The sequence below is a fragment of the Calonectris borealis genome, chromosome W (genome assembly GCF_964195595.1).
Source record: "Calonectris borealis chromosome W, bCalBor7.hap1.2, whole genome shotgun sequence".
NCBI classification, from domain to species: domain Eukaryota; kingdom Metazoa; phylum Chordata; class Aves; order Procellariiformes; family Procellariidae; genus Calonectris; species Calonectris borealis.
Window position 1 is genome coordinate 34,125,131 of NC_134351.1, and position 25,680 is coordinate 34,150,810.

Genomic DNA, 25,680 nt, shown 5'->3' on the forward strand with positions numbered 1-25,680 from the left:
CCTCCTGACTTCCAACAGCCTCTGTCATAGCACCACCGCTGCCAGCCCTTTTATCACCAGCATCCTGCTGGCTACTCCTCTGTACCAGATAATAATCATGGTCTTTCAGCTCTGCAAGCCCCCATTGCTCTTACTGGTCCGTTTGCTCTTTCTGCAATAGCTTTGGTCTCTAAGATCATGGGGCTGCAGTCTGCGTCCCAAAGCCTGGGTCTTGCTGCTTTTGCAGTAATCAGGATGGTCTAACAGGACAGTCAGGCTCAGTCTTCTGCCTCTTATTTGCAGCATCAACCTAAGGACAAGGAAACACATATAGCACCAGCCTGCACCCCACAATGGTCTTAGAGGTAGCTGTAAGATCCCCCACAACCATGCTTTGCTCATTTGCCCGTGATGGGAAAAGGGAGCTCCCCCACCACCACCTGCCCCTTCTGTGTGACACTGACACCGTGGTCCACCATGGTCTGCAGGGGGACAACCTGCTTCACCATGGTCTTCACCACAGGCTGCAGGGGAAACTGCTGCAGCACCTGGAGCATCTCCTTCCCCTCCTTCACTGTCCTTGGTGTCTGCAGGGTTGTCTCTCTCACATTTTCTCGCTTCTCTCTATCACAGCTGCTGTGCAGCATTTTTACCTTCTTAAATATGTTATCACAGAAGCGCCACCAACTTCTCTGACTGGCTCAGTTTTGGTCAGCAGAGGGTCCGTCTTGGAGCCAGCTGGAACTATCTCTGTCTGACATGGGGGCAGCTTCTGGTGTCTTCTCACAGAAGCCACCCCTGCAGCTCCCCTACTACCAAAACCTTTAATACCTATTTTTTATGGCTATATATAACTTCTATAGCTTTATAAATGTGTGTGTGTATATAAAAATATATAAGCAAATATACACATACAGCAGTGTGTGTATATATATAAAGGAGTTTATGTATAAATAAAATATATATTTATACATATTGTATATAAATGTATATATTTTTATATCTGATCGCTTCGTGGTCCAAAGGAAGCAGGCAGCAAATCACAGGGCTGACTGAGAACATGTGGGTATGATGGAGTCACAAAATGGCTGTCAGTCAATCACAGAACAGTATGATGCTTAACAAAATGGCAGCTCCCTGCCATAAAAATGGCAGCCAAAACAAAATGGCCTGTGTATGCAGGGGAAGGGCCTTCTAGGTCTGATGTACTTCCAAGTAAACTGGAAGGGGTGGCTGGTCCTGCCAGCCAATCACAATAGAGCATGTGACCAGAAAAAGGAGTGACTTCTGGGGCAAATGGACCCTGAGGCTGCTGGGAGGGGGCAGGATTTCCACCAGAAGCTGGTGGGTGGGGCACCTGTCACTTCTTATCTTGTATATCAGTGGTACCTATACTACTAGCCATATCAAGACACTTCATCGGGCCAAGTAGTCTGAGAGCTAACTTTGTTGGCTGCCATGCCAGCGTGACTTAGGCAGTATAAAACATGCATCCATGAAGCTATTTAGCCAGTATAAATTAGAACAAGCCTCCAGCTGATGAAATTACACTGGAAAGCACCTGGACTGGTATATCACCATGTTAGGGATAAGGGGGAGCACTTCTGCAGGAATGGAAGGAAACGTTGCCCCCCTCAAGAACCAACACTTCTGATTTTTATTCACATTTCCAAACTGCAACAAACATTAACTATTTCTTCTCTGAACACACACACATCTTGGTCATGGTATACAGCTTTTTACAAAGAGCTCTTCCTGCCATCTGCAGCACTTGTTTCCTTTCTATTGCCCAATCATACCATGAATAATCTCTTTTTGACCCACACGTAGGTCTTAACTTTTGGTGTCTGTGAAGCATTTCTGATTATAATTTCTACTTTCATGGAAGATGTTCCTCCAAATAAAGTTTTTTTCTCATACTGTATTTTAATTTACAATAAAGTGTGCCTGGATTAATCAGATACCACTGAACCTTATTACTCATCTTTGGCAGTAATAAGGCTGTTACGTTTAGCTTTTTTTGGCTTTGGTGAAAATAACAAGCATTAAATCATTACCCTACCATGAAATGCATAAATTGTACTACAATCATTTTTACTAAGTAAGCAATACAGTTCTCCCCGACTCCTAAAATATGACTTTTACCAGAATAAACATGGAAAAGATAAAGGCAAAGGCTTGTGATCCACTCACAGAAAGGCATACTCATAAGTGTGTTTATTAGACCCTTGCAATGATATTTCTACTTTTAAAAGCAAGGAGGAAATATAACTCCCCCTTCTACTTTTCCAATGAAGAGAGGATCTATGGAACCAGACTGCAAGGACCTCAATAACCCCCTTCTTAGACATTTTCATACATTTCACCTCTAAACCACTTAGAATTCTCTCTTGCTGTATTCCTGGGGGTAGAGTCCTTCTTCAAGGATCTTTTTGATAATGCTTTTGATCTGCCTATGCATTTTGCATCTATGCACTGATAGCATCTGAATTTTAAGCACTCAGCCTCTAAACACTGTGTATGTTGAAATTTTATAATGGTGACACAGTGTTAGGCACAGTCACAGGACTGCACGTTTCTAGGAGCATCATATAGGGTAAGGAACCCTATATGCTTGCCCTTTTCTGATACTCTTCTGTAGATATCCCCTCTTGGCTGCTGTCAGAAACAAGATTAGGCTGGATGGACCTTTGGGCTGACTCAGTATAGTTATGCATTTTGCTGAACTCTGAAAAAAAAAAAAATCAAGGGACATTCCTTACCATTCCACTTACAGAAATGTTATAAAAACATAATTTTGAATTATTATATATAGTTACAATATTACCTGCTATGAAAAAAACCCATAGATATTGTCTAAATAAAACCACAAAAATCAGTAGTGGCAAAGATGTGTTATATTATCTAATCCATCCTGCCTATGACTTTTCTGTGATTTGTCCAATTTAGTTTAAAATATTGCTGCAATACAGCATAGGAGAGTCTAGCATTGGTACATCTAACTTATCCTAGAGAAATAAATGAATTTAAAAAAAAAATTTGAAAAATAAAAATTCACCAAAAGCATCTGGAAGTAACTGGAAGGACATTAAATCTTTTAGGAATAGGTCACATATCTAAAATAACATCTTTTCCACCTTTTTTTTAAATGATTTTTAAAAATAACAGCTTAGGTATCAATAAAAGCACCAATGAAGAAATTCAGATAATCATATACTATCTTGTTTAACATTACTTGTGTTTTCCAAATATGTGGAGCCCACCTCTGGTACTTGGGAGCAGAAAGTTGGTAAGGAGACATTCTCTTCAAAAATAAGGAAGTGTTGCCAACAGCACAATTTTAACAGGGATGATTATTACAGGCACTTAGGCTGCATAATTGCCCTAAGAGAGGAAATCATCTGCTGCTAAGAAACAAAGAAACCTTAGCTATTATTAGCAGCCCTACCAGCTGATGTACATTGCTCTGAAAAGCTTTTCCCATCACTTATATAAGTGTATTTGATAACCTCAATTGCAGACTATATTCAGTTTTCATTTCAGTAAATAATGTGCCCATGGCAGATTAAAATATTACTGCAAAAGCTTAATCAGGTGGCTGCTTTCTACTGCACTTACCAGAAATTTTATCTCTATCTTGTCGAAAGAACTGCTGCTTCTTAAATTTCCCCCAGTCTTCTGATTTTCCCTATAGTTTCAGACAGTTGTTGGAAAATCTATCCATTTTATGCTTTCAGCAGATAAATGGTTGATTCAGTTTAGATAAATTGGCAGGGCAATGGGGAGCTCTAAGAGGATGGGAAAGGGAAGAGGGCTCTTCCCCTGGGGAAGGGGAGGAAAGCTGGTTGGCTTGATCACTTCGGCAGCCCCGAGGCTGAAATACCCCTGCGGCCATTGCACCTTTAGCATCTCAGAGAGCAACAGCTGGTGACATATTTGCTATCTTTTCCTGTTTTCACTTCATCTCCCAGCAAAGAGGTACTGACTGTCATGGCAGAAACCTAGACAGGGTAACCAAACCTTATACAGGTCCTTGCAAAGCCTGGAAGAGCTCACCCGGCCCTTTCTGATCCTACACAAAGAAGCTACATGGATACGCCTGCATATGAGGACTCTGCAGCAGCAGAGGTAGCATTACGAGATGCAGGCCTAAGGGGAGGGAAATGCAGGTTTGGAAGGTGGGGATGTAGTTCTTGCAAAATGTCCTTAACCAGCCAAGGCTTGAGAACAAACGTCAGCACTTCTGGGAGAAGAGTGTGCTCCAGGATCTTCTCTGCAGGGCCCTCCTGGATCTGGCCTGCATGGACTTATTACCACAATTAACACTGCAATTTGCTTTAAATGACACATGACAGTAAGTGTAGTGGGTTGACCTTGGCCGGACACCAGGTGCCCACCAAGCCGCTCTATCACGCCCCCTCCTCAGCTGGACAGGGAGAGAAAACATAACAAAAGGCTTGTGGGTCGAAATAAGGACAGGGAGATCACTCACCAATTACCGTCACGGGCAAACCAGACTCGACTCGGGGAAATTAATGTAATTTATTGCCAATCAAATCAGAATAGGGTAATGAGAAATAAACCCAAATCTTAAAACCTTCCCCCCACCCCTCCCCTCTTCCCGGACGCAACTTCACTCCTGATTTCTCTACCTCCTCCCCCCGAGTGGCACAGGGGGACGGGGAATGGGGGTTGCGGTCAGTTCATCACACGTTGTCTCTGCCGCTCCTTCCTCCTCTTCCCCTGCTCCAGCATGGGGTCCCTCCCACGGGAGACAGTCCTCCACAAACTTCTCCAACGTGAGCCCTTCCCACGGGATACAGTTCTTCACGAACTGCTCGAGCATGGGTCCTTTCCACGGGTCCTTTCCACAGGGTGCAGTCCTTCAGAAACAGACTGCTCCAGCATGGGTCCCCCATGGGGTCACAAGTCCTGCCAGCAAACCTGCTCCAGCGTGGGCTCCTCTCTCCACAGGGTAACAGGTCCTGCCAGGAGCCTGCTCCAGCGCGAGCTCTCCATGGGGTCACAGCCTCCTTCGGGCGCATCCACCTGCTCCGGCGTGGGGTCCTCCACGAGCTGCAGGGTAAATATCTGCTCCACCGTGGACCTCCATGGTCTGCAGGGGGACAACCTGTTTCACCATGGTCGTCACCACGGGCTGCAGGGGAATCTCTGCTCTAGGGCCTGGAGCACCCCCTCCCACTCCTTCCCTGACCTTGGTGACTGCAGAGTTGTTTCTCTCACATATTCTCACTCTTCTCCTCCGGCTGCTCTTGTGCAGCAGTTTTTTCCCTTTCTTAAATATGTTATCACAGAGGCACTACCACCATTGCTGATTGGCTCAGCTTTGGCCAGCGGTGGGTCCGTCTTGGAGCTGGCTGGCACTGGCTCTATTGGACATGGGGGAAGCTTCTGGCATCTTCTCACAGAAGCCACCCCTGCAGACGTCCTGCTACCAAAACCTTGCCACATAAACCCAATACAACCCATTACTCAAGAAATTTAAAATGAAACTTTATACATAACTAAGTACAAAACTGCACTCTCAGAAATATAGACTGCACAACTGTACTGGGTCTAGCTGGGATGGAGTTAACTTTTTTTATAGCAGCCCATATTGCTGTGCTTTGCATTTGTGCCTAAAACAGTGTTGATAACACACCAATGTTCTAGCTATTGCTTAACAGTGCTTGCACAGGGTCAAGACTTTTCCTCTTTCCCTCTCTGCCCTGTGACCCCTTACCCTCCTCTAGCAAGTAGGCTGGGGGTGGGAAAGAGGTTGGGAGGGGATACAGCCAGGACAGCTGACCCAAACTGACCAAATGGATATTCCATACCATATGACATTGTGTCGAGCAATAAAAGCTCAGGGAAAAGGGGGAGGATGGGGGGACATTTGTGGTTATGGTGTTTGTTTTCCCAAGCAACTGTGATGCGTGCTGAGGCCCTACTTTCCAGGAAGTGTTAGTTAGTTAAAAACTGCCCTCAGCTGAGGACCTATACAACCCTGCTTCCCCCCATCCCCACAGAAATCATCTACCTATGAGCTGCACACACCATGCCTTTTACTCCATACTCTCTTTTCCACTTTTAAAATTCCCTCAACAACCTCCTTTTTTTTCCTTCCGACTCCCAGCACAGCAACCAGCACATCTACTATAACACCTGCCATCACAGACCTTCAGATGCAGAGCCAGAAGCACCATCACTCCATGACTCTAAACAACATAACACAGGAGTCCTGTACCTCCTGCGATGTCACTAGGCTGGCTCATGTCCTGGCAAGCTCCCTGATGTGTCCCACTGTGCCACAAAGCAAGCCAGTCTATGACGACCACACAGCATGGCTAGGATGTAGGTCCTGTGGAAGAACTTAAAGCAGTATTTGCCAGCTCTATGAACCCTTAGTGCCTCTGTCCTAGACACTTTTGTTTCCTGGGAAGGTGAGGTATGTAGGGCACAGAGTTCCCAGACACAAGAAGTCACTGTTCCCTCCCTCCCTCCTTCCCTCCCTCCAGCTCCACCATGTACCTGACAAAGCACCCTGGACACTTGGTGAGTCTACCAATATCACCCAAACAACTGTCCCTGCCAGTCAGTAACACCTGTGTCCACTGTCTATCTTTAAGAACTGTATAGTTACTCCTTGCACAGTTTTATATCTGAGCATGTAAAGATGAAGTCTACTTGTATCAGTAGATACCAGCTGTTAATATTTTGCAACATTAAGTAGCATTGATCATTAGAAATATTTGCAGCAGTACATAACTTAAAAGTTATGCCCTGTACTCGGCACTGGTGAGGCCGCACCTCGAATACTGTGTTCCGTTTTGGGCCCCTCACTACAAGAAGGACATTGAGGTGCTGGAGCGTGTCCAGAGAAGGGCAACGAAGCTGGTGAAGGGTCTGGAGAACAAGTCTTATGAGGAGGGGCTGAGGGAACTGGGACTGTTTAGTCTGGAGAAGAGGAGGCTGAGGGGAGACCTTATCGCGCTCTACAACTACCTGAAAGGAGGTTGTAGCGAGGTGGGTGTTGGTCTCTTCTGCCAAGTAACTAGCGATAGGACGAGAGGAAATGGCCTCAAGTTGCGCCAAGGGAGGTTTAGACTGGACATTAGGAGAAATTTCTTTACTGAAAGAGCGGTCAAGCCTTGGAACAGGCTGCCCAGGGAAGTGGTTGAGTCACCATCCCTGGAAGTATTTAAAAGACGTGTAGATGAGGCGCTTAGGGACATGGTTTAGTGGGCATGGTGGTGTTGGGTTGACGGTTGGACTCGATGATCTTAGAGGTCTTTTCCAACCTTAATGATTCTATGATTCTAAGTTACAGTTGCCTTTGGTTGCAAAGCCCTATTAATAACACTTCCAAGCTAACTTGGGTTTAATACTATCTGCGTTACACTGTAGCTGCATTGAGCCAGAATGGATTTCAGTAGAATTATATGGGTCACTAAAATAAGAAATAGCATACCTCTCATGAAGCACAATGTACCGTTTCCTAGGACTATTGGAGAAGCCAAGGTCAGCCTTCCATCTTCTAAAGGACTAGAGGCAACATCCGTACAATGGTATTTTAGTGTTGCTTCATTAATTGCACTGCTTGCTGTGTACTATGTTTATTCCATAAAGGCTGGAAGGTTAAACTTCCTACCAGGTACAACTATCTATGCTTATGGCCTCAGGTCAACTGGTCACTTTATTTTTCCACTATACTTTGTTATACCTGCTTGAGAATTTCCTTCAATCTTACTTAGTCATTTGTTCAAACTACTCGAGGCTGTAACATACTGCTCATACTTTACATAAAAGTTGATTTCGGGACAGTTCACTTTAATCTGTTCTTGGCTGTAAATACAGATTAGGCCCTAAGCAAAGAACAAAATTCTGCTTAACTATAAAACCACTGAAAATAAAAAGCCTGTATTTGCTCACGTAAAAATATAAAAACATAATAAAGCATCCAGACTTGATATTTTCTATGTATCTGTCATGGTTTAACCCTAGCCAGCAACTAAACACCACACAGCCACTCGCTCACTCCCACCACCTCCGGTGGGATGAGGGAGAGAATCGGGAGAGTAAAAGTGAGAAAACTCGCGGGTTAAGATAAGAACAGTTTAATAACTGAAATAAAGTAAAATAGTAGAAATAAAAATAATAATAAAAGAATATACAAAGCAAGTGATGCACAATGCAATTGCTCACCACCCGGCGACCGATGCCCAGCCAGTTCCCAAGCAGCGGTCACTGCCCCCCAGCTAACTCCCCCCAATTTATATACTGAGCATGATGTGATATTGTCCTGGTTTCGGCTGGGATAGGGTTAAATATCTTCCTAGTGCTGTGTTTTGGATTTAGTATGAGGAGAATGTTGATAACACCCTGATGTTTTCAGTTGTTGCTAAGTACCCTCCTAGTCCAAGGACAGCTCCCATGCCTACTGACTGAGCTAGGTACACAAGATGGGAGGGAACATAATCAGGACAGCCAGCCCAGCTGGCTAATGGGGTATTCCATACCATGTGATGTCATGCTCAGTTGTCGTGGTTTAACCTGGCAGGCAGCCAAATACCACGCAGCCGCTCACTCACTCCCCCTGCCCCCCAATGGGACGGGGAGAGAATCGGAAGGGTAAGAGTGAGAAAAACTCGTGGGTTGAGATAAAGAGAGTTTAATAGAACAGAAAAGGGAGAATAATGATAATAAATAATGATAGAATATACAAAATGAGTGATGCACAATGCAATTGCTCACCACCCGCGCTGACCGATAACCAAGTAGCGATCGGCACTTCCTGGATCATGCCTACCCTTCATATACTGAGCATGACGTCACATGGTATGGAATACCCCATTGGCCAGCTGGGCTGGCTGTCCTGATTATGTTCCCTCCCATCTTGTGTACCTAGCTCAGTCAGTAGGCACGGGAGCTGTCCTTGGACTAGGAGGGCACTTAGCAACAACTGAAAACATCAGTGTGTTATCAACATTCTTCTCATACTAAATCCAAAACACAGCACTAGGAAGAAATTTAACCCTATCCCAGCCGAAACCAGGACAGTATCCACCCCTTATTCCATACCATTTACGTTATGCTTAGGTCTCACATTTTTCGATACCTTTCAATTAATCACCACTATCTTTTTTATATATATACATATATAATACATATACATACATATATACATATAATACATATACATACATATATACACATAAATATATATAAATGTCCATTGAGTTCTTTTAGTCCACAACTTTGGGCTCCATCTGTCATAACAGTCTTTCAGGGCCAGAAGGATGGTGTGTGGTGTTGGGCTGTTGCATCCTGAAGCCAGTTCTCATTTCGGTACTGCTGCACTCGTCCAGTTCTATCATCGTTGCACTTTGCTCGGTTTCATCGGAGTTAGTTCATTCTTCATTAATCTGGGTGATTTTCACTGCTATACCATTGATAGCAACCATAGAAATAATGATATAGAATATCATATAACAATTGACATCATAAAATTCAGTTCATTGGCTATTTTCACCCAAAATCAAATCCCCTTGAGGTACACACCGGACCTCCCCATCCTTTCGCATCACCCACCAAGTGCACCCAGGTCCTTGAGCAAAAGCAATCCCATGGATGGGTTTTCCCTTGCCAGAGGCAGGAGTAACCCAGACTGTCTTCCCCAGCATATTTCTTATGTGCACGACAGGGACTTTATCTCCATCTACAGTACGTAAAAGTCTTGATTGGGCAGGGCCAGCTCGATTAACAGACCCACTAGTGTTGACTAACCAGGTGGCTTTTGCTAAATGTGTATCCCAATGCTTGAATGTCCCACCACCCATTGCCCTCAGTGTTGTCTTTAACAGCCCGTTGTATCGTTCGATTTTCCCGGAGGCTGGTGCGTGGTAGGGGATGTGATAGACCCACTCAATGCCATGCTCTTTGGCCCAGGTGTCTATGAGGGTGTTTCGGAAATGAGTCCCGTTGTCTGACTCAATTCTTTCTGGGGTGCCATGTCGCCATAGGACTTGCTTTTCAAGGCCCAGGATGGTGTTCCGGGCAGTGGCATGAGGCACAGGGTATGTTTCTAGCCAGCCGGTGGTTGCTTCCACCATGGTGAGCACATAGCGCTTGCCGTGCCGGGTTTGTGGGAGTGTGATATAATCAATCTGCCAGGCCTCCCCATATTTATATTTCAACCATCGTCCCCCATACCAAAGAGGCTTTACTCGCTTGGCTTGCTTGATTGCAGCGCACGTTTCACATTCATGGATAACCTGTGCAATAGCGTCCATGGTTAAGTCCACCCCTCGATCACGAGCCCATCTATATGTTGCATCTCTTCCTTGATGGCCTGAGGCATCATGGGCCCACCGAGCTATAAATAATTCACCCTTATGTTGCCAGTCCAGATCCACCTGAGCCACTTCAATCTTAGCAGCCTGATCCACCTGCTGGTTGTTTTGATGTTCTTCACTGGCCCAACTCTTGGGTACGTGAGCATCTACGTGACGTACTTTTACAACCAGGTTCTCTACTCGGGCAGCAATATCTTGCCACAATGCGGCAGCCCAGATGGGTTTACCTCTGCGCTGCCAGTTGTTCTGCTTCCACTGCTGCAACCACCCCCACAGGGCATTTGCCACCATCCATGAGTCAGTATAGAGATAGAGTACTGGCCATTTTTCTCGTTCAGCAATGTCCAAGGCCAGCTGGATGGCTTTTACCTCTGCAAACTGGCTGGATTCACCTTCTCCTTCAGCAGTTTCTGCAACTTGGCGTATAGGACTCCATACAGCAGCTTTCCACCTCCGATGCTTTCCCACAAGGCGACAGGACCCATCAGTGAACAGGGCATATTGCTTCTCATTTTCTGGTAGTTTATTATACAGTGGGGCTTCTTCAGCACGTATCACCTCCTCCTCTGGGGATATTCCAAAATCTTTGCCTTCTGGCCAGTTCATGATCACCTCCAAGATTCCTGGGCGACTGGGGTTTCCTATTCGGGCCCGTTGTGTGATCAGTGCGACCCACTTACTCCACGTAGCATCGGTTGCATGATGTGTAGAGGGGACCCTCCCTTTGAACATCCAGCCCAGCACCGGCAGTCGGGGTGCCAGGAGGAGCTGTGCTTCAGTGCCAACCACTTCCGAAGCAGCTCGAATCCCTTCATATGCTGCCAATATCTCCTTCTCAGTTGGAGTGTAGCGGGCCTCGGATCCTCTGTATCCCCGACTCCAGAACCCTAAGGGTCGACCTCGAGTCTCCCCTGGTGCTTTCTGCCAGAGGCTCCAGGTAGGGCCATTCTCCCCGGCTGCGGTGTAGAGCACATTCTTCACATCTTGTCCTGCCCGGACTGGCCCAAGCGCTACTGCATGAACTATCTCCTGTTTAATTTGTTCAAAGGCTTGTCGTTGCTCAGGGCCCCATTTGAAGTCGTTCTTCTTCCTGGTCACTTGATAGAGAGGGCTTACGATCTGACTGTAATTTGGAATATGCATTCTCCAAAAGCCCACAATGCCTAAGAAAGCTTGTGTTTCCCTTTTGCTAGTCGGTGGGGACATGGCTGTTATTTTGTTGATCACATCCATTGGGATCTGACGACGTCCATCTTGCCATTTTATTCCTAAAAACTGGATCTCCTGTGCAGGTCCCTTGACCTTACTTTGTTTTATGGCAAAACCGGCCTTCAGAAGGATTTGAATTATTCTCTCCCCTTTCTCAAAAACTTCTTCTGCTGTGTTGCCCCACACGATGATGTCGTCAATGTATTGCAGGTGTTCTGGAGCCTCACCCTGTTCCAGTGTGGTGTGGATCAGTCCATGGCAAATGGTAGGGCTGTGTTTCCACCCCTGGGGCAGTCGGTTCCAGGTGTACTGGACGCCCCTCCAAGTGAAAGCAAACTGTGGCCTGCACTCTGCTGCCAAAGGGATGGAGAAGAAGGCATTAGCAATGTCAATGGTGGCGTACCACTTGGCTGCCTTCGACTCCAGTTCGTATTGAAGTTCTAGCATGTCCGGCACGGCAGCACTCAGTGGCGGCGTGACTTCGTTCAGGCCACGGTAGTCTACTGTTAGTCTCCACTCTCCATTAGACTTTCGCACTGGCCATATGGGACTGTTGAAGGGTGAGCGAGTCTTGCTGATCACTCCTTGGCTCTCCAGTCGACGAATCAGCTCATGGATGGGGATCAGGGAATCTCGGTTGGTGCGGTATTGTCGCCGATGCACTGTTGTGGTAGCGATTGGTACCTGTTGTTCTTCAACCCTCAACAACCCCACAACATAAGAGTCCTCTGAGAGACCTGGCAAGGTGGACAGCTGTTTAATTTCCTCTGTCTCCAAGGCAGCTATACCAAAAGCCCACCGGTACCCTTTTGGGTCCTTAAAATACCCTTTCCTGAGGTAGTCTATGCCAAGGATGCACGGAGCCTCTGGGCCAGTCACAATGGGGTGCTTCTGCCACTCGTTCCCGGTTAGGCTCACTTCGGCCTCCAACACAGTTAACTCTTGGGATCCCCCTGTCACTCCAGAAATACAGATGGGTTCTGCCCCTTTATAGTTTGATGGCATTAGGGTGCACTGTGCACCAGTGTCTACGAGAGCCTTATACTCCTGTGGCTCTGATGTGCCAGGCCATCGAATCCACACAGTCCAGTAAACCCGGTTGTCCCTTTCCTCCACCTGGCCGGAGGCAGGGCCCCTCTAGTTCTGGTCATAGTATCCGCTTCTCACTTCTTGCAAACGTGAGTCAAGAATTCCTTCATTACAGTCCAAAGTAAGATCAGCTCTTCTACTCTGTCTGGGGAACTGTTCACTGGAAACTGGACCGTCGTGAGACAGGGTTTTCCTGAAAACTGGAGCAGCATTTTTCCTGGGAGAACCCCCTTGTGTGATTGTTTTTCCTTGCAACTCACGTACACGTGCCTCTAGGATGAAGGTAGGTTTTCCATCCCACTGCCTCATGTCCTCTCCGTGGTCACGCAGGTAAAACCACAGGGTGCCCCGTGGTGTGTACTTTCGATATCCTCTCTCTTGAGGAGTAAAACGCTGACTCCTAATGGCTGAGATACTGGTCCGTACAGGTGGAGAATAGGACCTATTGTCTTTGAGTTGCTGGACCTCTCGGGACAGTTTCTCTACAGCCGAGACAAGGGAGGAGGAGATAGTTTCTTCAAAATCCCGAAGTCTGCTAACCACCTCATCCACCGTTGGTGCTTCTTCCTCTTTCCAGCACAGTACTGCCAACGAACTGGCATACGATGCTGGTGCGCTCCGTACCAACTTCCGCCACATGGGTCGCGTGCACTGGACGTCATCTGGATCTTTGGGCGTTTGGTCGTCGTTCAGGTCACTATAAACCACCTCCAGCACGCCTAATTCTCTCAGGTACTGGATACCTCTCTCCATAGTGGTCCATTTGCCTAGGCGATATATAACATCTTCCTTGAAGGGATACCTTTCCTTCACGCCTGACAGCAGTCGCCTCCAGAGGCTGAGGACCTGTGTCCCTTTTCCAATTGCTTTGTCAATGCCTCCTTCCCTAGCAAGGGATCCCAGCTGTTTGGCTTCCTTCCCCTCCAATTCCAGGCTACTGGCCCCATTATCCCAGCATCGGAGCAGCCAGGTAACAATATGCTCGCCTGGACGACGGCTGAAATCTTTCCGCATATCTCGCAGCTCACTCAGGGATAGGGATCGGGTGGTTTCCGTCTCGTTTATGAGTTCTTCCTCTTCCTCCTCCCCTCCTTGTGATGGCCCTGCTCTTTCATCATCCCTTTCTAAACGACCTGACCTCCGCTTCCAAGATTTCCTCTTCTGTACAGGGGCAACGGATACCAGCAAGGGTTGGTCCTCTGGTTCAGCTGTAGTGCCTGTTGCTGGGGTTTGGGTAGCTGCAGTGCTTGTCATGGGGGTTGGAGTAACTGTAGTGCCTGTTGCCAGAGCTTGAGTGGCTGCAGTGCTTGTCGCAGGGGTTGGAGAAGCTACGGTGACTGTTGCCGGGGTTTGAGTAGCCACAGGGGTTGTCATGGGGGTTGGAGTAGCCGCAGTGCCTGTCGTGGGGTTTTGAGTAGCCACCGTGTCTGTAGCCGCCCCTGAGACTCGCCGCTCCGCCCGCCCTGATGAGGCACCGCTGCTTGCCCTCCCTCTTTTCTTGTTCCTGAGGGTTGATCTCTGGACAGTATTCCTGAATAGTTGTTTAACCCTAAACAAGGCCTGAACCACATTCAGGAGACATAGCAATATGATCATGCTTGTTTGAGCATCCCAAGGATATTCAAAATTCTCAGGGAATATTGTGGACATCTTTGTGAAGAGGATAGAAGAAAAAGGAGTTTCTGACGATATGGAAGGGAAGATGAACAAGTGGGAGAGAGTGTCCCATCCCGTCTCCCCCTTAAATTCATTCTCCGAGGAGAAACAAGTGCAATTACCAATAATCTCTAAGAGGTGGTTCCCGAAGTACAGAAATGACGGCAGTGCCGAGTACAGATACCAGATTAGACTTACGACCAATGATTTTATCACCTCATAAAACAGCAACAAAATGATAATTTTGGCCCAGTTCCGAATAATGATAAACAGCACAAAAGGGAACACATACTGCAAGCAAGGTATTACATGACCCAACATTGAGAGCCAGCCCCACAACTTTGACAGCCAATACATCAACATTGTGACCAATGGATGCTTATAACAATTTTGCCTTAACACACTTTGGTCAGATCTATCGTTATCTCAACCCTTCGAGCCCCACGTTGGGCGCCAAAAAGGACTGTCGTGGTTTAACCTGGCAGGCAGCCAAATACCACGCAGCCGCTCACTCACTCCCCCCGCCCCCCAATGGGACGGGGAGAGAATCGGAAGGGTAAGAGTGAGAAAAACTCGTGGGTTGAGATAAAGAGAGTTTAATAGAACAGAAAAGGGAGAATAATGATAATAAATAATGATAGAATATACAAAATGAGTGATGCACAATGCAATTGCTCACCACCCGCGCTGACCGATAACCAAGTAGCGATCGGCACTTCCTGGATCATGCCTACCCTTCATATACTGAGCATGACGTCACATGGTATGGAATACCCCATTGGCCAGCTGGGCTGGCTGTCCTGATTATGTTCCCTCCCATCTTGTGTACCTAGCTCAGTCAGTAGGCACGGGAGCTGTCCTTGGACTAGGAGGGCACTTAGAAACAATTGAAAACATCAGTGTGTTATCAACATTCTTCTCATACTAAATCCAAAACACAGCACTAGGAAGAAATTTAACCCTATCCCAGCCGAAACCAGGACATCACTATATGAACGGTAGGCGTGATCCAGGAAGTACCGATCGCTACTTGGTTATCGGTCAGCGCGGGTGTTGAGCAATTGCATTGTGCTTCACTCATTTTGTATATTCTATCATTATTTATTATCATTATTATTTTCCCTTTTTCTGTTCTATTAAACTGTCTTTATCTCAACCCACGAGTTTTTCCCACACTTACCCTTCCAATTCTCTCCCCGTCCCACTGCGGGGTGGGGGGAGTGAGCGAGCGGCTGCGTGGTATTTGGCTGCCTGCCAGGTTAAACCACAACAGTCCTTTTTGGCGTCAAACGTGGGGCACAAAGGGCTGATCTTACTTTGGACTGTAATGAAGAAATTCTTGACTCGCATTTGCAAGAAGTGAGAAACAGATACTATGACCAGGACTAGAGGGGCCCTGCCTCCGGCCAGGTGGAGGAAAGGGACAACCGGGCTTACTGGACTGTGTGGATTCGATGGCCTGGCACATCAGACCCACAGGAGCATAAGGCTCTCGTAGACACCGGCGCACAGTGTACCCTGATGCCATCAGGCTATAAAGGGGCAGAACCCATTTGTATTTCTGGAGTGACAGGGGGATCCCAAGAGTTAACTGTATTGGAGGCCGAAGTGAGCCTAACCGGGAATGAGTGGCAGAAGCACCCCATTGTGACTGGCCCAGAGGCTCCGTGCATCCTTGGCATAGACTACCTCAGGAGAGGGTATTTCAAGGACCCAAAAGGGTATCGGTGGGCTTTTGGTATAGCTGCCCTGGAGACGGAGGAAATTAAACAGCTGTCCACCTTGCCTGGTCTCTCAGAGGACCCTTCTGTTGTGGGGTTGCTGAGGGTTGAAGAACAGCAGGTACCAATCGCTACCACAACAGTGCACCGGCAACAATATCGCACCAACCGAGACTCCCTGCTTCCCATCCATAAGCTGATTCGTCGACTGGAGAGCCAAGGAGTGATCAGCAAGACTCGCTCACCTTTAACAGTCCCATAAGGCCAGTGCGAAAGTCCAATGGAGAGTGGAGACTAACAGTAGACTACCGTGGCCTGAACGAAGTCATGCCACCACTGAGTGCTGCCGTGACGGACATGCTAGAACTCCAGTATGAACTAGAGTCAAAGGCAGCCAAGTGGTACGCCACAATTGATATCACTAATGCGTACTTCTCAATCCCTTTGGCAGCAGAGTGCAGGCCACAGTTTGCTTTCCCTTGGAGGGGCATCCAGTACACCTGGAATCGACTGCCCCAGGGGTGGAAACACAGCCCTACCATTTGCCATGGACTGATCCACACCACACTGGAACAGGGTGAGGCTCCAGAACATCTGCAGTACATTGATGACATCATTGTGTGGGGCAGCACAGCAGAAGAAGTTTTCGAGAAAGGGGAGAGAATAATTCAAATCCTTCGGAAGCCCGGTTTTGCCATAAAACAAAGTAAGGTCAAGGGACCTGCACAGGAGATCCAGTTTTTAGGAATAAAATGCCAGGATGGACATCGTCAGATCCCAATGGATGTGATCAACAAAATAACAGCCATGTCCCCACCAACTAGCAAAAAGGAAACACAAGCTTTCTTAGGCGTTGTGGGTTTTTAGAGAATGCATATTCCAAATTACAGTCAAATCGTAAGCCCCCTCTATCACGTGACCAGGAAGAAGAACGACTTCAAATGGGGCCCTGAGCAACGACAAGCCTTTGAACACATTAAAGGGGAGATAGTTCAGGCAGTAGCCCTTGGGCCACTCCGGGCAGGACAAGATGTAAAGAATGTGCTCTACACCGCAGCCGGAGAGAATGGCCCTACCTGGAGCCTCTGGCAGAAAGCACCAGGGGAGACTCGAGGTCGACCCTTAGGGTTCTGGAGTCGGGGATACAGAGGATCCGAGGCCCACGACACTCCAACTGAGAAGGAGATATTGGCAGCATATGAAGGGGTTCAAGCTGCTTCGGAAGTGGTTGGTACTGAAGCACAGCTCCTCCTGGCACCCCGACTGCCGGTGCTGGGCTGGATGTTCAAAGGGAGGGCCCCCTCTACACATCATGCAACCGATGCTACGTGGAGTAAGTGGGTCGCACTGATCACACAACGAGCCCGAATAGGAAACCCCAGTCGCCCAGGAATCTTGGAAGTGATCACGAACTGGCCAGAAGGCAAAGATTTTGGAATATCCCCAGAGGAGGAGGTGACGCGTGCTGAAGAGGACCCACTGTATAACAAACTACCAGAAAATGAGAAGCAATATGCCCTGTTCACTGATGGGTCCTGTCGCCTTGTGGGAAAGCATCGGAGGTGGAAGGCTGCTGTATGGAGTCCTATACGCCAAGTTGCAGAAACTGCTGAAGGAGAAGGTGAATCGAGCCAGTTTGCAGAGGTGAAAGCCATCCAGCTGGCCTTGGACATTGCTGAATGAGAAAAATGGCCAGTACTTTATCTCTATACTGACTCATGGATGGTGGCAAATGCCCTGTGGGGTGGTTGCAGCAGTGGAAGCAGAACAACTGGCAGCACAGAGGTAAACCCATCTGGGCTGCTGCATTGTGGCAAGATATTGCTGCCCGGGTAGAGAACCTGGTTGTAAAAGTATGTCACGTAGATGCTCACGTACCCAAGAGTCGGGCCACTGAAGAACATCAAAACAACCAGCAGGTGGACCAGGCTGCTAAGATTGAAGTGGCTCAGGTGGATCTGGACTGGCAACATAAGGGGGAATTATTTATAGCTTGGTGGGCCCATGACACCTCAGACCATCAAGGAAGAGATGCAACATATAGATGGGCTCGTGATCAAGGGGTGGACTTGACCACGGACACTATTGCACAGGTTATCCATGAATGTGAAACGTGCGCTGCAATCAAGCAAGCCAAGCGAGTAAAGCCTCTCTGGTATGGAGGACGATGGCTGAAATATAAATACGGGGAGGCCTGGCAGATTGATTCTATCACACTCCCACAAACCCGCCACGGCAAGCGCTATGTGCTCACCATGGTGGAAGCAACCACCAGATGGCTGGAAACATACCCTGTGCCCCATGCCACCGCCTGGAACACCATCCTGGGCCTTGAAAAGCAAGTCCTATGGTGACACGTCACCCCAGAAAGAATTGATTCAGACAACGGGACTCCTTTCCGAAACACCCTCATAGACACCTGGGCCAAAGAGCATGGAATTGAGTGAATATATCACATCCCCTACCATGCACCAGCCTCCGGGAAAATCAAACGATACAACGGACTGCTAAAGACTACGCTGAGGGCAATGGGTGGTGGGACATTCAAGCATTGGGATACACATTTAGCAAAAGCCACCTGGTTAGTCAACACCAGGGGATCTTTCAATCGAGCTGGCTCTGCCCAGTCAAAACCCTTACGTACTGTAGAGGGGGATAAAGTCCCTGTCGTGCACATAAAGAATATGCTGTGGAAGACAGTCTGGGTCACTCCTGCCTCGGGCAAGGGAAAAGCCATCCGTGGGATTGCTTTTGCTCAAGGACCTGGGTGCACTTGGTGGGTAATGCGAAAGGATGGGGAAGTCCGGTGTGTACCTCAAGGGGATTTGATTTTGGGTGAAAATAGCCAATGAACTGAATTGTATGATGTCAATTGTTATATGATATTGTATATCATTATTTCTATGCTTGCTATCAATGGTATAGCAGTGAGAATCACCCAGATTAATGAAGAATGAACTAACTCCGATGAAACCAAGCAAAGTGCAACGATGATAGAACCGGATGAGCACAGCAATACTGAAATGAGAACTGGCTTCAGGATGCAACAGCCCAACACCACACACCATCCTTCTGGCCCTGAAAGACTGTTATGACAGATGGAGCCCAAAGTCATGGACGAAATGAACTCCATGGACATTTTAAAGGGATAGTCCATAGACTAAGGGAATGATATCTGTGTGTGCATATATATCTCTCTCTATATATAAAAAGAAAGATAGTGGTGATTAATTGACCTAAGCACGACATAAATGGTATAGAATAAGGGGTGGATACTGTCCTGGTTTCGGCTGGGATAGGGTTAAATTTCTTCCTAGTGCTGTGTTTTGGATTTAGTATGAGGAGAACGTTGATAACACACTGATGTTTTCAGTTGTTGCTAAGTGCCCTCCTAGTCCAAGGACAGCTCCCATGCCTACTAACTGAACTAGGTACACAAGATGGGAGGGAACATAATCAGGACAGTCAGCCCAGCTGGCTAATGGGGTATTCCATACCATGTGACATCATGCTCAGTATATGAACGGTAGGCGTGATCCAGGAAGTACCAATCGCTACTTGTTTATCAGTCCGCGCGGGTGGTGAGCAATTGCATTGTGCATCACTCATTTTCTATATTTTACCATTATCATTATTATTTTCCCTTTTCTGTTCTATTAAACTATCTTTATCTCAACCCATGAGTTTTTCTCACTCTCACCCTTCCGATTCTCTCCCTGCCCCACCGAGGGGGTGGGGGGAGTGAGTGAGCCGCTGCGTGGTATTTGGCTGCCTGCCATGTTAAACCACAACACATATGGTATGGAATACCCCATTGGTCAGTTTGGGTCAGCTGCCCTGGCTGTGCCCCCTCCCAGCTTCTTGTGCACCTGGCAGAGCATGGGAAGCTGAAAAGTCCTTGACCAGGGAAAACACTACTTAGCAACAACTAAAACATCAGCATGTTATCAACATTCTTCTCATATTAAATCCAAAAGACAGCACTATACCAGCTACTAGGAAGAAAAATAACTCTATCCCAGCCAAAACCAGGACAGCATCAAGGCAATTGCCTTAAAATCAATTTCTATATAGCATCTACTACAGCTCCTGGAGCAGTTTTTTCTTAGCTCTATGCAACTTTTCTCAAGATCCTAGAGCAGAGACCAGTTGATGAGCACAGGTTAAGTAGAAAAGCAGGCTGCATAGCAAGTCTTTTAAGTGCAAGAAGTAACATTTACAGGTCTGTCATATGTATAATTTTTTGATTCAGTTTGAACTCTGATTATGTCATCATTATATGGTATCATACCACATAGTAACAACTGTGGATCAATACTAAATACCCACACAACAGAACACATTCCAGGAATGCTAGAATTGAATTTGAACTTCCCTTATCAAGAAGAACAAAACCCAGAGTAAGCAGTTCTCCTAGAAACTGTAACTGTTTAAGCTACTTCAAGCAGAAATGGTCACTTCAGCACATGCTACTGTGAATCACTGCAAGCCAGCCTAGAGGAAACATACTTGTGATAACTGAATATTTTTAGCATCTATCAAGGAAGTGAATAATTTAGCTTTCTCAGTCTCTGGAGAAGGGATTCATTACTATGCTGTTTTAATGCAGAATGTACACAGAAATTGAAAATAAATTGCTAGGGATATTTTCCTTTTTAGCATAAGAGAAGATCAGTTCATCCATATTCACTTTCTGTAACAGGATCTCCAAGAAAGGCTACATGATCCTTAAGTTGTTTTGAGTTTCATTTGGAGTTGTCATGCAATTAAGTGTCACAAAACTGTCAGCTGGAATGACAGCTTCTTTTGTTACAACATACAGCAACCAGACAGCAGCTTATGACAAATGTGATGTTTATTCACTTTTGGCTAGTTTTAGTTTTAATTACATCATTTTAATCAAAACAAGTGTTAAATTTATTTGACATCTTGGAGTTGTGTAGCTGCTTCTGCCAAGCAGCAACACTAAGCTCTGGATGAGTCTTAGTAAGTCGTATTTACCAGCTAATAACGCAGCTTACTCAAGGTCCATATTATAAAACCCATATTTCTAACCTGTATTGTGTTCATTCAGTAGACTACAAGGACTATCTATTACAGTAAGTGAGCTCATTAAGCATGCAGCTCCTTAGTCTTGCAAGCTGTTCCAATAAGCAGCTGTTTGCAAGAGGGTGAAAGGTTGAATTATCAACTTGGAAAGCATTGTTCTTCATTCAGTTGGCCCAGGAGATAGTAATGGAGCTATTGCTCAAATACTTTATGGAGTTTATCTTAGATCATAGCATTGATCAAATCAGCATCGATATTTTTGATTGTTTTCCTACCCAGTAAGCAGACACCCCCAGAAACTGGGAAAAAGTTTATTATGAAAGCTTCTATAGCAAATACTTCAGTAAAAATGATTACATTATTAAAATAGTTTTACAGAGTGGCCCAGAGGCCTGTTGATGGACCATTAGAGACTCTTAAGCAGACAGACTTCAAGTATTGAAACTCTTCTCTCCATGTTTCATAGACAGCACCAACAGTTCTAACTACAATATTCTGTTCAGTCCTGTAAAATTTTGGCCCACTTCCCCCAGCCTTCCCTGCCTTCTCAGACAGCTCCATTTGACCAGGAAACTTTCAATACTCTTCAGTTCAAAGCTATGTCAGCCTCTGCTGTCATGGCCTACCAGGGCTCACTACTCAAGTGAGCAGTTCTTTTCCTTTCTCCTCCATAAGAGCCCACTGCATGCCAGTCTAAGTGACTAATCCAGTCTCTTGACCAGGCTAATCCATGGGAACAGCAGCTTGTTGCACACTTCTGTGAACCAACACCACACTGAGAACTTAACAGAGGTTTCAGCCTCCCCAGCACACTAGGTCACCATCACTCAGACAGGATGATGGTTGGCACCCAATCATTGACATTTCGTCTTTCTTCACAAAAGTAGTTCAGCTTTTCTAGATCTGGGTTCTTCCAGCCATCTTCATTTGGGTTCTGCCAGAAGGAAGAGTTGCACACCATGAGTACTGCCTGCCAGCTGAAGTCATCACAGTATTTACAGAGGCATTAGCATAGGAAGCAAGATATTTTCAGCTAGTTTCTGCCCAACATACAGGAAGCAGAAATGTTACTCTTGTGGGCAACAGGGGAAATCCAGTTACAAGAAGCATAGCCTATTACTACTCAGCTAGTTCACTCTATAGCAAGTGCAGAGTCCCCTTTCCTTGCCCAGAAGGGGTTTAACTACCAGGAAGAGGTCAGACCACCTCTGTGAAAGGCTCTACCTGTCCCCAGCAAAGAGGCAGGCCAAGAAAACACAGCCCTGAAGGGCAGTACAGAGCACCCCGTGTCTCTTAGGGGACACCCACCGTGATGAGGATGCAGTGGAGGTCTCGTGGCTCCCCAGACTCCTCACTGGGCCCCACAATGGCAGCCAGCTTGGGCACATCATTCACACGCACAACGTCAATGTCATTCTCACAGCAGAAAGCCTGGATCAGGGTGAAGTGGATCTGCAGGGCAATGTCCCCCTCATCCTCCTCATCAGTGGCCAGCACACAGAAGGCTACATTGTCCGAATCGCTGCAAGGGGAAGGACAACAGGCACATTGCATCCCGCAGCCAGCTCCCTCTGCCCTGAGCGTCCCACTACTGGCAGCGGCAACCCACACCACCTCCTCCCACCATACTCACACATTCATCAGCTTGGCTGACTCGTAGACGCCAGCAGTAAGGCAGCTGCGGCGCTGCGCCGACAGCAGCAGTTCATGTAGTGCTTTACCAGCGCCCTGAACCCTACAGGCCAGAAAGCGGGGCAGAGAGTCAGCGCGGCGCCACAAGGGAGAGCGGGGCAGAGAGTCAGCGCGGCGCCACAAGGGAGAGCGGGGCAGAGAGTCAGCGCGGCGCCACAAGGGAGAGCGGGGCAGAGAGTCAGCGCGGCGCCACAAGGGAGAGCGGGGCAGAGAGTCAGCGCGGCGCCACAAGGGAGAGCGGGGCAGAGAGTCAGCGCGGCGCCACAAGGGAGAGCGGGGCAGAGAGTCAGCGCGGCGCCACAAGGGAGAGCGGGGCAGAGAGTCAGCGCGGCGCCACAAGGGAGAGCGGGGCAGAGAGTCAGCGCGGCGCCACAAGGGAGAGCGGGGCAGAGAGTCAGCGCGGCGCCACAAGGGAGAGCGGGGCAGAGAGTCAGCGCGGCGCCACAAGGGAGAGCGGGGCAGAGAGTCAGCGCGGCGCCACAAGGGAGAGCGGGGCAGAGAGTCAGCGCGGCGCCACAAGGGAGAGCGGGGCAGAGAGTCAGCGCGGCGCCACAAGGGAGAGCGGGGCAGAGAGTCAGCGCGGCGCCACAAGGGAGAGCGGGGCAGAGAGTCAGCGCGGCGCCACAAGGGAGAGCGGGGCAGAGAGTCAGCGCGGCGCCACAAGGGAGAGCGGGGCAGAGAGTCAGCGCGGCGCCACAAGGGAGAGCGGGGCAGAGAGTCAGCGCGGCGCCACAAGGGAGAGCGGGGCAGAGAGTCAGCGCGGCGCCACAAGGGAGAGCGGGGCAGAGAGTCAGCGCGGCGCCACAAGGGAGAGCGGGGCAGAGAGTCAGCGCGGCGCCACAAGGGAGAGCGGGGCAGAGAGTCAGCGCGGCGGCTGCACACCCACCCACCCACCCTCCCCCCGTCCGAAGCCCGCTCGCCGCTGAGCCGCAGCGCACCGGTCGTGGCTTTCGGGGACGAGCTCCTACCCGCGGAGCTCCTTCAGCGTCATAGCGGCGAATACCCCACAGGCACGAGAACTACCAGTAGAACCAACCACACGCTCACTTCAAAGCCCCCATGCAGCATAACGCTGGAGGTAGGCGGCCGCCCTATTTATAGCCCATGCGGCTGCCGCCCCGGCAGCTGGCGGCGCCTCCTGGCCTCCCATTGGCCGGGAGGGGAGATGGGGGGGGCTGCATTATTATGCTAATCGGCGCGCCGGAGGGGAGGAGTGGATGGCTCCTGTTGGGAAGCCATGTGGGGAGGGAATGAGAATGACTTTGCGGTGGGGTTGTCGCCGCTTCTGTTGTGGTGTTACCAGGCAAACGGGCAGGCAGCGGCACACGCTGCCCCGGTGCCCGCGCTGACAGGCCCCACACGCAGGGCGGGGGGGTCGGGCAGGCGGGGGTCTCCCAAGGCCTGCCTGCCTCGGGGAGGGTGCCTCCACCCGCTTGCTAGGTTTCCCCCTCTCGCTGCCCTCGTTAGCGGGAGGAGGCGCTGAGGTGAGGCTGCCCCACTGCGGGGCACCCTGCGCAGGGCAGGCGGCGGGCCCAGGCCTCCCCTTGCAGCTGGGTGCCCGAAACGGTCAGCGGGGAAGTGTCAGGCCTTGCGTGGGCTGGCAGCAGACGAAAGGTTCCTAGTACTGGTGAAGCTGGGGCGCCTCAGGTGCTGCCAGCAGCCTGCAAATCGGGGAGTTTAGTGATGAAGTTCTACTGGTCCTGCTAATCTTCCTCCTGTATCTCCACTGCAGCCCTTGAGTCGCAGTGCTGTCTGCTGGGTGCACCAGCTGCAGCAACTGAATGCAGTTTCTCGACCCTGTGGTCACACCAAGACACTTCAAAATCACGATACCAGAAAGGCTTGGCCAGGCAGGGGAGCCAATGCACGCAAGCTGAAGCAGGGACAAACATTGTGTGCTGCTGTTGAAGCAAATTCTCAGAATGTTTCATATTTACTCACCCGTTTTATGCTTGCTATAGTAAAGGGGATAAATCTGTACGGGAGAAAATACAAACCTGTTCTAGGAGAATGGGAATCAGGGTGAGAGTGGGATTGAGTGACCTTGTGGCTTCATGATTGAAACACTGCTTCATCGAGTAATGATGAAAAGCTTTTTCTGAAGAGGTCTGAATTTAAACATTAAATACCTGATATGCCATATTTGTAAGTATGCATTGCCTTTTTTAAAAGCACAAACTAGTTTTATGTCAGTTGCAAATACTACCCATTTCAGTAGATATGGGACTTTTTGCAGTATATGATTCACCTACATTACTCTGTTGACTGTTGAAAAGATGGGAGAAACTGTTAATACTGAGTCCCTCCATCGTTGTAGCTAGTGAAAAATAATTATAACAAATTCTTTTCTAGACTTAGAACCGAAAATCCAAATACCGCAGCAAAAAAAAGGAATATTGATTTGTTTTCAGCAAAGATAGGTGCAAGGTCCTGCTCCTGGAAAGGAAGAGCCCCTTGCAGTGACACAGGCTGGGGACTGCTGGGCTGGGGAGCAGCTCTGTGGAAAAGGCCCTGGGGGCCCTCATGGGCAGCGAGCTGAACATGGACCAGCAGTGGCCCTGGTCACAGCAAAGGCCCAATCAAATCCTGGGCTACATGAATGGGAGCACAACCAGTTGATCAAGGGAGGAGATTATTTCCCTCTGCTCCGCACTCGTGAGACAACAGCTAGATGTTGCATCCAGTTTTGGACCCCCAGTACAGGAAAGACATTGATAAACTGGAGCGAGTTCAGGGGAGGCCACCGAGATGGTTGGGGGACTGGGGCTGGTTCAGCCTGGAGAAGGGACAGCTTTAGGGGGATCTAACAGCAGCCCCCCAAACCTACAGGGAGGTCATTGAGAAGACTGAGCCAGGGTCTTCACAGCGATGCATGGTAGAAGAGCAAGAGACAACAGGCATAAAATGAGATAACAGAGGTTCAGACTGGA

The 25,680-nt window shown here is 48.3% G+C and overlaps 1 protein-coding gene across 1 annotated transcript; it reads right to left on the reverse strand.

Moving 5' to 3' along the window:
• Positions 1 to 21,860: 21,860 nt before the first annotated feature.
• Positions 21,861 to 23,741, reverse strand: LOC142074790 (growth arrest and DNA damage-inducible protein GADD45 gamma-like). Its single transcript, XM_075135669.1, is given in 4 exon segments — positions 21,861 to 21,992; positions 22,367 to 22,580; positions 22,692 to 22,793; positions 23,689 to 23,741. Coding segments are annotated over 4 exon segments (480 nt in total). The 3' UTR covers positions 21,861 to 21,881.
• Between the last annotated feature and the right edge of the window lie 1,939 nt (positions 23,742 to 25,680).